This window comes from Taurulus bubalis, assembly GCF_910589615.1.
Source record: "Taurulus bubalis genome assembly, chromosome: 8".
Classification (NCBI taxonomy): domain Eukaryota; kingdom Metazoa; phylum Chordata; class Actinopteri; order Perciformes; family Cottidae; genus Taurulus; species Taurulus bubalis.
This window is the reverse complement of record NC_136596.1, coordinates 19836342-19850335: the sequence shown is the minus strand read 5'-3', so window position 1 is coordinate 19850335 and position 13994 is coordinate 19836342. Positions and strand designations below refer to the sequence as shown.

The window sequence follows — 13994 nt, the reverse complement described above, 5'->3', positions numbered from 1 at the left end:
TCTTTTGATGTTTTTTTTGCTTCACAATAACCATTCTTTTTGTTACATCATTGATATCCAGACATACTAACTCAATCGTAAGCAACCTCAGAAACAACTCTTCAGCAAGCTTTATATATAGGACCTGACTTTAGTGGTTATCTATTGGATGCTGAGCGTTACATAACCCTCCATATGCTCAGAGTGTAGGACAATTCCGTACGGGTTATAAATAAAGAAACCTGACGCACGGCTGCAGCCACTGTGATTTGGGCAAGTTCTCACATGGGATGTCATAGTTCTGCAGTGCTAGCCCCACTGCTATTTCAGGCTCTGCCTCATTAGAACATCCGCCGTGAGTGAACAAAAAAAAACAGGCTTTACAAAAGACATTTCATCAGGGAGGAGAGAGCATGAACGTTCTGTTCATGCTCACCCTCGAAGCCACCAGTGTGTTTATGGGCTAAAACTCCATGCATTGCTGCATTAAAAGGTAAATGCATTGTGACATACACACACACACACACACACACATACACGTGACCAGGTATGATCCAGTGCTGAGATCTGTGTCACACGGCCCCAGAAAGAGGAGGTCTGCAGGCCACGTAACTGGACACAATGACTGCAATTACACCACATCCACCATGGGGGGAGAGTGTGGAAGTGTGAGAAAGAGGAAAGTGAAGGGATTATGCATGTGAGTGTGACTTCTTGAACGAGAGAGGAGGGAAAATATACACAGTTGCGTTACTGCCTGAACCAGCATCAGTGATATTGTGTGTGTGTGTGTGTGTGTGTGTGTGTGTGTGTGTGTGTGTGTGTGTGTGTGTGTGTGTGTGTGTGTGTGTGTGTAAGTGATTGGGTCTGTGGAGGCCCCCCTCACACCACAGCGGCTGGCTAATTTAGTGAGGGAATAGCTGGCTGTCCTTCAGGTGAACGGACAGAGATTGGTCTCAATATGAGATGTAATAAAACGAGCCCATCACTGGATCTCACCGCACCTTCGGCTGTCCTTCACATGTCGAGCCAGAAGAAGACACACGCCCACACACACACCCATGCACATGCACACACACACACACACACACACACACACACACACACACACACACACACACACACACACACACACACACACACACACACACACACACACACACACCTACACTCACACACTCACACAGGCAACTCAAGGAAGATTCCACGGTTTGCTATTTTGAAGAAGACCATGAAACAAATATTGCTTTTTCAGTTATTTTAGCCTATACATTCTATGTATCAATATTCATCTCCACTTACAATATCTAAAAAGACTTAACTGCATGTGTATTTAACCTACACTTTGTCCGATTTTATTTTCCTCACTACCGTTCTGAAAGGTTTTAATCATGGTTCAACCATGTAATGCACTTATCATAACGTGCTGTATAAATAAAGTATATTATTATTATACAATATAAAAAGTCCCAGATTCCTGTCTGCTTCTGTTATCTTGCTTGATAACAAAATACTCCATCACAAGTCAAGGAAGTATTAATGTCAAAGTACTAATACTTTGATATGCCACTGTTAGTGATATAATATTCATTGTTACGTTATTGCATTGTTTATTATAATGATGAATGCATGTGTAAGTATGTTTTATGTTGTAGCAGGTCGGGAGCGAGCTATTATTAGGTAGTGTACTGGTTTCCAACCCTCCAAAGGGTCCTGAGGTACATCAGGTGGTGTGAATGATTAATGGGGTAGAAATGAAGAAAAAGTTTTGACATCTCTGTATGCTTTTATTTTGAAATAATGGATAATTCTCCATCTGTTAACCATCTGAGAATTTTGAAATCACTCTTGAGGGGGAATGCTAACAACTCGTAGACATCTGTGACAAGCTGTCCCAACACAACACTGTCTCATTTGTAATTTGTCAAAAGCCAAAGAGATTGGAAACCAATGGTTCAATCTTTACCAATCTGTTGTATTTTATAAGCTTACTATATGTTTTAATGTAAAATCTGAATATGAGATCTAGTTAGTACTAGGTTACTTCCCTCTCTTAACTTAGTGCTACAACACCCTGCATGGTGGTTTCCCCGGCGGGTTCTTGGACCTCCATGTGTCCTGTGTGCTAACTGGGGAACAGTGGCTCTCTGTCAGGACTGAAGCGCGCTCCAGCCCCGACTCCACATGGCTGCAGCTGACTCCTGCTCCTTTCTGCCAACTGCTAGCGTCCAGGACCTGGTGACCAACAGCTTTCTCCCTTTGGCCGTCTCCTCAGCCCCACTCCAGAAGGAGAGCTGGAGCACTAAATCCACCGAGACCCAATTACAGGGGACTGCAGGAGAAATCGCGAGGAGATGCAAAGTTACATTTCTTTAATTGAGGACGTGTTTAACGCTCTCCTCCGGCCACTGTGGCCACTTAATGTCGCAAATGAAACAGAGAGCCCCGCAGTGGGACTTTAAAACATATATCTGTTTGTGACAAAGCCAAAGAATACTCTGATGTGTGGGCTTATATATTTAAGGGCACGCGGATGTGATGTAGGACATCGTACTTCCAGTGTAAAATAAGAATAAAACAAGCAGATCTCTGAAGTGTAAAAACACATTTGATTTGTTGTGGAGAGGCAACACATTAATGTGGCGTGTACATCAGAAGAGATGAGCTCCTCCCTGGTAGGAGAGTTATTTCACTTGCAGCTGCTTGTTTTAATAGAGCCACATGTTAATTAGTATTGTAGTTAATCCCATATTACAGAGACCCAAACTGTCAGGTCATATTATAAACAATCGGTCCTAATGTTCGTGCATGTGACATTTGGAGCTGCTATCTCTCCTAGCAAAATGTTCCCTAGGTACTAATTGGCCTACTTTACGCTGTCTTTCTTTGAATTGCCAGTTTCTTTATCATTTAGGATATTAGCCTTGACAAGCATCATCCCATATACCATAGACCCACTTAAAGAGTAGAGGAGCTGCATCATTCTTTTTTGCAGAGGGACAGCAAAAATGTGAATAAATGATTTACACCATAAGGTAATACTGTGAGATCTACCTTCATGGGATATTAAATACAATTTGAAAGAAGAATACAAGTTCAAACACTTTGCCAGCAGCAAAGTAAGTGTAACTTTTCTCCGCTTGCATTATTTAAGATAGGCTCCATCATTTTATCAATCTATCGATCTCTCACCAAAAAGATGAAAATGGAAAAATAATGAGGTCGATGAATGCTGTGTAAAGAACATCAATGTGCAAAATTTAATTATCTGTGCTGGAAAGAGACGGAAAATGTGTCGGCTGTTTTCTAAAACAAAAAAAAAGTGAAAAAGGAGCAGTTAATATTTTTCCCTCTCTGCATATTTTAATTACCAGATCAATCATAACTACGTACTGCAGTACTGCAGAGAAAAGAAAATTGCCAGTCTAAATGAAAAACAATAGATTTGCTTTAAAGTCTTCGCTCTTTTGAAGTCTAAATTAAAATTTCAGGTGCCTTAACAAGAACCTTCTTCAGAAAGTTATGATATTTAATTAGCGTGTTTAGATTTCGCAGAAATTAAACTTCACAGCCGAGCATCATGTGAAATGAAGACTGGTATTCCTTCTGCGGGGGGGGGGGGGACACCTCAAATGAACAGGGGGAATTAAATCACTTCGGCACATGAGGGCTGTGTATCCTCTGACAGAAGCTCGTGTTCTTTTGACTTGTGCTGCCACTGGCTTGATCTGAGCCTGGGCCTCGGTGCTCAATGGAGCGGAGAAACAACTTTGCTCTCTGACTGTGTCTGTGCAGCTCGGATTCTCTGCCTGAAATCAGAGAGTCGCGCCGTAGAATTGGCGGAGCAGCTCTCCCGTTCCGCCTTTTCCTCCTTGCATGAGCTTTTCCTGGTTGTAGCACTGATGTTTATTTCTCCTGGCATGTCCTCGCCGGCGCTGAGCCACCGATTTCACACATTTTTATTGGCTAATTTGACTGTGCTCTTGCCAGCAGCTGAGAGTGAGCCAGGAGTCGGAGGATCCCAGAGACAGAGCTACTGCCACTGTTGCTGCTCTCTGACTTTGGATGCCTGCAGGGAGAAGAGGGGGGAGGCTCTCACCTGTCTCATAACAAGTAGTTGACCATGTTCGACTGAGGCCAGCTATCTAAGAAACCGCCTCTTAGATTAGTTACTGTCTGCTGCTGGTGAGTGTCTGTTTGGTGAAGGGGTCAGCAGGGGAATGTGATTGCCTGTCTCTTAAGGTGACAAGGGTTTAAAGGAGCGGATGTACACCCAGTCAGACACCCAATAGGAGCGGTGCAGTTGGCGCTGTGCGTGCGTCCATCCTCAAACACGGCTAACATTTGCACAGCAGCGGCAGTCAGGCGTGACGTCTCCGGGCTCTGAGGTTTGTGCTGTCAGGACGGTAGAAATTAAACCTGGCACTGCAGAGCAGAATGTGCTGAAACTCATCAATTCCACATGGCTAGAGAGCCAAGTGCCTATTTATAACATCCCCCCCTCTCTCTCTCTTCTTTACCTGGTGTGCATCCCTGGCTCTAAACACGCATCCATAATGATGAATACACCCAACTGGGACACTCCGACAGGGCATCAGTCAGGACAGGAAAACAAACACAGCAACACACGCACACACACACGCCATCAGATCAGCAGAGGAGGGATAAGACTGACACTGGGAAGGCTGATGGAAAGGTTGAGGCGTCTCAGCATAAAAACACCCAGCAGAATCACAACAATCAGTCACCACACAGGAAACAAACAAGGGCAGTCAGATGTATTCAACTTCTTCAAAGGGCCCAATCTGGAGCTGAAATATGGCGCAGGACTGCTGAAACACTGCCCCCCAAATTCAGTTTTTTTTTATGTTGCCATTGAGTGAATTGATGACTTTTCATTTTGAAAGTTACTTTCTGAGCTTCTGAGAGACAGACTGATGGTATATATTGCAGGGTGGAAAAACGTGTTACATTTTATGATGACAAAAAAGCATTTCTTGTTCAAATATGCTCGTCGCTATTGTATTGCTTGCATTTCAGTCATAGATATAGTATAGTATAATATAGTATATAGTATAAGTATATTCAGTAGATGATAAAAGTGTGTTACTTTGAAAAAAAGAACAACACATTCTTCCTCTTACATAATAAAAGTCAAATTCATAAGAGTCAAACACATTTTTTTTTTTTACTACTACAGCTTTATTTGCTATGAACAGGCAGCGACCTCCAGCTCTTAAAAGTGACGTGGAAGTGCCTTAAACTTGCATTCTTTCTTATGGGGTCTGAGTGTAGTCTGTGTTTTTTTGTGTTTTCAGTTCATGAAAGTAAGTTGTAATATTTTGGTCTTGTGTTACTTCTGGTTGCAGAAAACTGCAACTACTCTCAAATTATTATTTCTCTTATTTGGTCCAATTTCCCTCTTTCTTCTGCTTTTCTTTGTACATTCAGAGTCATACAGCTTAGAGATAATTGGCAATAACCGCTAAAGCATCTTTGTCTCAATTTGTACTGCCTAGAGCAACTCTTTTCGTGTATGTACATGGCTCTTTGAATTTAATTTATAGGCAATCTCACCACCTTTAAGATTCACTTTGTGTTCAGTCTGCGCTACGTTTTTGCATTCATTATTATTCTGTAATTGTCATTTGTGGCCACAGTGGCCACTGTTCAACCAAACATTGCATTGGCTCACTTCAAAAGTGTAGAACAAACTAGGTCAATGAACAGTTTTTACAACAAGTAACTAACTGAAAATAAAAAATGAGCTAATTGTAAATGGTTTTCTGAAATGGATCTGTGAAATTAAATGAGCCTGCCTCCCAAAAAACAGCACTGCCTTTGAAATACAACTTTGACTGGGCTATTTGTTCCTTTTGCATTAGATGAGAAGAAGTATCAGATATATGATGGTCAGTACAATATGTGAGCCAATATTAATATCCACATGTACGCTTGTTTGTCTTTGACAAATAATAATCAATTAAAGTCAACTTTAAAGTAATAAAGAAACAGTAGGTGAACAGAAAGTCTATTGAGCTTGGGTCAAAAGCATCTTTTCAGACGAAGACCTCCACCCTCTGGAGATGCAGAGGATGTAAAAGACCCCCCCCCCCACCACACACACACACACACACACACACACACACACACACACACACACACATCCCTTCCCCTGTGCTCTGTCACCATCTCCTCTCCCTACCTTCTTGCCTCCCACCTTCCTTCCCTCTCCTTAGTATGAAGAGGACACAAGTGATAAACCAGGAGCAGAGAGCCGGTGGTTTACATGGCCCTGGAGCCCATTATGTTCCCCACAATAGGCTGAAGGCCTGGACGTGCTGTGAATAGGTAATGGCCTGGAGATCCTGGGCCTGGCCTGCTGCTCAATGAGCCTGAGACAGCCGAGCAGGAGACAGGCATTAGAGATACCTCGTCAGCCCAGAATGGAGCAGTCTGGCCATAGCCGGGGGGAGGCAGGGGAGGATGGGAGAGTGGGAGAGTGGGATTGAGTGAGCGGAGTAGCAGAATGTTGTAAATGCCCCTTACATAAGGTAGGGCATGAATAATAACACAACGGGAATATTCAGAGGTAACTGTGAGGCAGGGATCACACTTTACTGGCAGGAATAAGGGCCTATAATGTACAATATACATAGAAACCAACACCAGCTTGTTTTTAAAACGGTGTGTAGTATAGAAGCAGCTTTTATGTCACACTGTATGACTCTGCCGCTCACTTGTTCCGACCCCATCTTCCCAAGTTAGCCATCCACTCAAGCAATCTGTACCTAATAACCGCAAGGTTTAGCCCATGATGAAGATCTGTCTTCATTGAGCTGGAAAAGCTGTAGCGTCGCTGAGCATTTTTCCTAACGGCGCAGTCCCTCATCTATGAAAGTGCCATAGAGCCCCTCAGACAATTAGGCAGGGAAAAGCTTTATGACCGTTAGACTCACTCAGTGAGCGGCACTCTCACCGCCAGCACCGCCAGGAGCGCTGGCTCGTGCAGAAAGGTAATTACGGAGCCTCTCATAATGACACGGAGGAAGCTTGCGTCATAACACCCACAGCCTTTTATCATAGCGCTGTAATTAATTATCATCTTTTACTCTTTGATTCATTCCACTATTCATAACATATTCATACATTCAAGAGAAATTATCATTTCCTTCAGGAATTAATCAAAAGGAGGAAGAACTGGTCGTCTCTCGATGGATGATCAAAGGCGGTGTTTGCCTACCTCGCTGCATGGCGGGCGAGCTCAGGGCAAGACACTGAAACACTCCGCGCTATACTCCACGACTCTGGTCAAATCATCTGCGAGAAGCTTTACACGACTGGGTTTAGGTTGAGAACTCAGCTGCAGTTGTTTCTGATAGATGAGAGGCAGATGGATATGACAATCCAAACAACCAGTACGACTTGTGTTGTGTGTCGTTCCTCCCGCCCAGTGTACGTTCTGACAATGAAGATGATAAAAAAACATAACGCTCACAAAATGTCTTTCTTCCTAAATGTGAAAAGTGAGTCTTATGGGTGAGAAGCAGCAGCCATTTTGAGATTTCTTTACTCAGTTTCATGGAGTTCAAAAGCTGCTGTATAGTCAAAATACCTCCCGTGCTCTCATGGAAGAAAAAAAAAAAGCAACAACATACAGAAAAACATTGTCTTCCCCCACATCATCACTTCCCAACCTCAGGGGAAGAAATGGCACAGTTAGGCTCATAAACAGGTGTCCACCGGCCCTCAGTTTGCAGCACTTTAATAGCTGTTTGATGTTTTTGATGTCTAGTCAGCTCGATCGTACCTTGCTGCTTGATAATGAGGGCCAATAATGATTCTTGAGCTTGAGGGGTTAATGGTATGTAACCGGCAGAGCTGCTAATTACACGTTACAAACTATTTATCAGAATCTCCATCTGCGCAAGCACCACAGCTCTCATTGTGCACGCTAAATTACTCCACGGATTATCATTGTAAAGCAAGTTTCAGTAATTAGGGACCCATACTGCTGTTTTCTTTTTCTGAGAGCACCAAATGACATCAAGAGGAGAGGAGGAAAATAGAATGAGTAGTTAATTTGGGCCTGATATTCAGATTAAACAGGCCGGATGTGAGGAGGAACCTGCCTCTTTCGAAGAACAAAAAAAGACTACAAATATACAGTAAATCTGTCACTGTTCTTTTTCAGGTTCATCCTGAGGGGAGTTTACACTCTAAAGTGAGAGGGAGGTGTAAATTGTATTGAGAAGCTCATATAGACTTGGTGAGACTGCTTTCTGTACGTTCAGCGAGTGTGAAAGTTGTGTGAACGGCGTGGTCCGGCGGGGCCCGTCTCTCCAGCGATCAGTTATTTGAGAAATAACTGTCATATCCCTTAGCCCCAAAGGTGTGCCTGGGACCACGGAGACATGTACCATCTCCTCTTCTTCTCCTCCGTAAAGTTTTATTAAAATTACCTTCATTATAAGACAGTGTTCATTATGAAACCAAAAACGCCGGTCTCCCAGGGCCCTGTGGATTAATAAGGACAGCGGTGTATTTTAAGCCGTAAACTCAGCTCCTCACTGTCCTTAATCTCCTTCCTACTTCACAAGGCCAAATTAACACCTCTCCTCAGCTCTGACGGGACCTCATTAGCAAACTTCCAGGGAAAGAAAGAGGAGAGCAGAACGAAAAAGAGGAGAAGAAGGAGGGAAGCGACCAATGACAGCCACCAGCTCTGGGATTAACCCTTTCTCCTCCTCCAGCTCCTCAGAAAAAAACTAGGTCGGCAACGTGTTTCTAATCAGTCGCCTGGTTAGCGATAATTAGAAGGCGAGATTGGACGGGAGAAGAGAGAGAAAGTGGGTGGGGAACATTGAAATGAAAAAGAAAAGAAAGAGAACCTGTCATGTCGCAAACACTTCAAAGGAGCCGACTTCTCCTTTAGAAGTGGCAGGATGAGGGTCCAAATACCATGAGGCACTCCTCTGGGCCTCCAGAGTGGGAGGAGGAGGGGTGTGGAAATAAGGACCCATTTCTTTCTCACATGTATGCACACACGCACACACACACACACACACACACACACACACACACACACACACACACACGCCAGGACTATCGTTCACCACCTGTACAGTGCAGCTGCAGGGGAGCTTTAGTCTCTCCCAAACCACACAGCCAAACAAGCACATCCAACTCCACCTTCTCCTCACATTCTCCCCCAGCAGCAGCAGGTCGAGGTCCCACAGCTTACACTCAGGTCGTGCAGACTACCGCTGGGTAAAGTTCACATGCCTCCGCAAGCTGTTTGACATTACCAATAAGGTCAAAGTGTATCAGAAAACACCAGAGGATTATATTATTATGGTGTGCCGAGTTACTCGCTGCACCTCCAGATCAAAAAAATAACGATGCTTTTTTCCGCAGGAAGCTTACTTATCAATGTGAACAACATAAGCTTGTGAAAGTTACACATGAGAGACCAAGAGGTACCCAAAGAGGCCTGCAGCGAACAAGAAAAATAAATAAAAAATCATCGCTCATTATCAGCCATCTATTTTATCTACTATGAAACATCTCTAGACTCCCAGTTGTCAGACATCAATGGTGCTTAAATTAATCCTGTGGGTTCCTGTTTGCACAATAAAGACATGGAAGGGTGCTTCTGATATTTGTGCGACGTTACAGTTAGAGTAATTGAATTAGCACACAAATCAACCACAGTAGTAGTGCGGAGTGTAGTATTGAAGAATGTGATAGCTCCTGCCAGGGAACACGGTTGCTTGGGCTTAGTCAATTATAAAGCATTAAAAAGAATCTGCCAATAATCACTTCCAAGAGAACTGAACAATCCATGCTGAGTGTTCTTGTGTTTACCAACGATAGGGCTTTCAGGTTAGCGCAGAGCGGGAGTTTAGAGGGGAGAGCGAGACTGAAAACATATTTGTGGTATCATTTCCATAAGCCTTTGCTTTGCGGACCATAACGCAGCTCACAAATGTGATTTATGACCTTGGTTTAATGGCATGGAGCAGAGTCTTGGTAGGTATCAGATGACTTTTTCAATATGGCGACGTCAGAGGGGGCACGGTGAATGCACCATCACAACAGGAAATGAGGGCTTGTCTCAGCCAAGAAAATATGAGAAGCCAGATATCTGATCATCTAATGGCAGATAGATGCTACTTCACTTTGACAGAAAAGGCATCAGTCAATAAGCACCAGATGAGCAGCAACACGGAAAGCATGCCATGGATTCCTCGCCCTGATCGAATCATTCATTCCAGAGGCACACTGATCTGCACCGGTCAGTGTACATATCATATCCAGCAGAGGTATCTCTTGTGTCAGTAAATTAGAATGTGAAGCAGAAGCTGAGGAAATCATCAATTAAAAATGCTACTTGGTGGTTTCTAGACATTCTATGTTCTATTCTGCAGCATCTGTAAATGTTTCGTATATATGTAAATGCCACGAGACTCACCTGGGCCTGGAAACTCTTGAGAACAGGTGCCACCATCTCCCGGACTTCCTATGTACGAACCAAAAAAAGCAAACTCAGTCTCAGCATTTTCTATAGTGCAGATGCTCCGGATTGGACCCAGTGAGCTCCATAAGAAAGAGGACTGAAAAGCTTTAATGTTAATGGATTCTCTCCATAGCTGCTTTTACACTGAGTGTGTGTGTGTGTGTGTGTGTGTGTGTGTGTGTGTGTGTGTGTGTGTGTGTGTGTGTGTGTGTGTGTGTGTGAGAATGAGGTATGTTGCTATGGGGTGTGGGTATTAGTGGTTAAACCTAAAGGGTTTGAGTGGGCATGTTTGAAAAGTGGGGCTTTCCAGGAGCTTGCGTTAGAGCTCAGAGATCCAGACTTGTGCGAGCTACCACAGCCTCAGGTAAGGGGATTGTGCTGCCAGTGGTGACAGCCTGATCCTGTCTTAAACGCCTGTATTATACTGACAAGATTACAGCACCACACTACATACTCAGGCTGAGATAGACGGGCAGCATAGCCACAGCAAATAGCCTGCGGGCTCAATTATAAAATATATAAATATTCTCTTTGACTTCAGCTTAGATGTCAATGGATGATCATTTCAAAGAAGATGATAAAAAAAGGACAAAAATCACATCTGTATCATTCATAGATTTAGTTTTTCATGTATTCAGTACAATCCACCTTAATTGCCATTTTGCCTTACAAAAGTAAAGTGGAGTGAAATCTTGGCACATTGTCAACGTAATGCACAAGAAAATGAAAAAAAAAAGCACAGTGACGCACAGACGGCAAACATAAAATACAATTCCCTTTGAGGTACATCAAATATTGACGGATACAATTTGGCCAACAGTAGTTCAGTAATATTGTATTAATGCTGCTATAGTAGCAATTAAAAAAAACATATCAATTGATCACTTGAAGTTTTAAGGTACACAAAAATGTGTACTTGGGTGACAGAGCAATGGTGTTCCGAGTAAAAGAACTTCAGAAGGAAATAACTTTTTGTCATATTTGCTCAAACTGTCCCTTCATCCCGACAGCAGTGCAGGAGACAGATAATCTGTGCAACAACCAATCAGAGCGCTGATCAAATATGAATCAAGATTCTGTCACTGTATTGCCTATTTCTCAAACAGACAGTAGAAACACACAGTAGTGCACTGTTTTATTGTAAAAATTAAAAGGTTTGTGACTCGGCCGCCATGTTGAAAACATCAAGACAAAACCAAGCATCGCCGGAGCAAACAATTCCTATTTTTCCTATTTTTAAAGATTAACAGTACACTGAAATATGTTTCTTAAAGCATTTGAGGTGAGGAATAGTCAATGTAGGAACAGAACCTTGATTCATATTTGAAACTGTCTAGTCTAGTTTTACAGTTTGATCAGAGTTCACGAGCCTCACGAGCAGTGATTGACAGCCGCGTTACACATCTGATTTGTTGTTTTTCCTTCAGGTGCGGTGACATCTTGCAAATGCCTAAGGTGAGGCAGAGGAACCTGATTTTTTCACAGATTATCTATCTCATGCACTACTATCAGGATAAAGTGACAGTTTCAGTAAACATGACAAAAAGTAGTTTTCTGTATAAGTTACCAACTGAACCTTTAAGTTGAGTATACACTTTGGTGATGAGTCCTGCTCAGGGAGGTGGAGTACAGAAGGACCATGACCTCTGCAGCACCATTTGCATGATTAGTTGTTCTGATTAGTTCAATGTGTTTGTAATATTTAAACATGTGAATTGCTGATCAGATTCAGGGGTGTGGAGAAGGGGTAGTGGAGAATGTGAAAATACAGTATTCACATGCACATATGTAGTCTGAAAGAAAAAATTCAGAGTTAGACAAGGTTTCTTTTATAAGCTGCAGCAGAGGAAAATAGCACCTTTTTGTACTAGAGACTGTATTTTGAAGACCTCCACCTAATTTGGCCAACTCAGACAGATGAAGCCTCAAATTAGCTTGGGCTGAACTTTAGAATGCATGTTTGCAAAGAGCGAGGAGTGTGGAGGATGTGCCTCATCTTTCATTGGAATAAAAAAGGCTTCGCTCATTTTCTTCCGTGCATTTGTCTTTAATAAAAAAAATGTTTTTAAAGCATGTGATCGTCATGTTGGAGGGCTGGTGCAACGCTCGTTTTTCATTAACATTCATCCTATTGTGTTTAGTCAGGGAGCTGTTCCTGTTAAACCACAGATATTAAGAGAAAGTCAATATCAGCCGCCAGTCCAGATGCAAAGATAACTCTTTCATAAACTGCGACTTTAGCTTCGGAGTTGAAAGTATGCAGCAAAGTTGTGCTTACATTTTGTAAATGAGCCCCATGGCCCCCCAGCACACCCGTCCAGAGGCCGACGTTGCTGCAAGGCCGCAGCATTTAAATATTAACTGAGCTGCTGGAAGCGGAAGAGTGGGCTGACCCTGACTACTAATTCAGTTTTTACAAAATAAATAATTCCCTGTACAAAGGTGTATGCGGGGGCTCGAGTAGCGGCGGTGACACAGACAGTCAGGGACTGCTGCTGAAGTGAAGATGAGGAAAAAGACACATAGAGCTGAGAGAATGGGGGTGGGGCTGGGTCTAGACTCACCTCGGGGACATTTCTCTTGAACTCCCGGCTCAGCTCTACCAGGTGCTTGTGGGAATGTTCGCTCTCCTCTTGTCGACCAGCCAGCTCAGACGCTACAGAGTTTAGCTCCCTCTACAAAACACACAAAAGAGAGAGGAACAGTGAGAGGAGGAGAGTGGAGAGAGACGGCACTTTAGGGAGCCTGCCAACGCTCATCCAGTAAAGCTTAGAGTGTACATAAATAAAAATACACTGCTGAATATTAACAATGTAATCCTTCATGATCTCACAGCAGTAATACTTACAGCTAGCCCTGGCCCATAAATAATTAAGCCAAAATAAATCCAATGCCTACAGTAGCAGAAGGCCTTTTAGATAATCAGTATTTGAAATAATCAATACGCTTGCAACAGCTATAGAGCGTCAGTGAGGGAGCAGCGCGAGAGGGAGGGGAGAGAGGGAGAGGGAGAGTGAGAGAGACAGCGGAGGGGGTTGGGTGGGGGGAGTCACGTGTAGAGACCCAATAACCTGACATACACTCTTGCAAACAAATAGAGCTTCCTCCTGAAATGAAGGGCTGTTTTTTAAGCTCGGCCAAGACCCGTTTCAAACATACAAACGCCTCGCTTGCTGTCGTAATTACCACAGGTCAGATCTATTTTCACCCTCTTTTCAATCCGTCTCCCATCACCTGCACCAATCTTTATATTGATCCAGCACAGATTTTCAATCCATGACAGCAGCCTCCATAGCTTTAACCGAATTACCCTTCTGCTGCAACAACAGCCCTGATAGCTATTCCATTAATGTCCATGCACATCTTCTTCTTCTTTGTATGTCTCTGTTGTGCGAAATGAGAGCTCCACCCCGGCAACATGTCTGAGCCACTGTTCAAAGCCGTCTATGTAGCAAGCATTTCATCAGAACCTTGCATTCATGCTGGACTCAGCTGC

The 13994-nt window shown here is 43.2% G+C and overlaps 1 protein-coding gene across 1 annotated transcript in view; it reads right to left on the bottom strand.

The window, feature by feature from the left end:
- The window catches only part of cux2b (cut-like homeobox 2b), a gene marked incomplete at both ends in the record, with an annotated part of 85696 nt that overhangs the window by 36988 nt on the left and 34714 nt on the right, over window positions 1–13994 (bottom strand). Inside the window, 2 exons of the mRNA XM_079221816.1 lie at window positions 10454–10501; window positions 13063–13173. Of these exons, the coding sequence (XP_079077942.1) occupies window positions 10454–10501; window positions 13063–13173 (159 nt within the window). The remainder of the gene's footprint in view (window positions 1–10453; window positions 10502–13062; window positions 13174–13994) is intronic.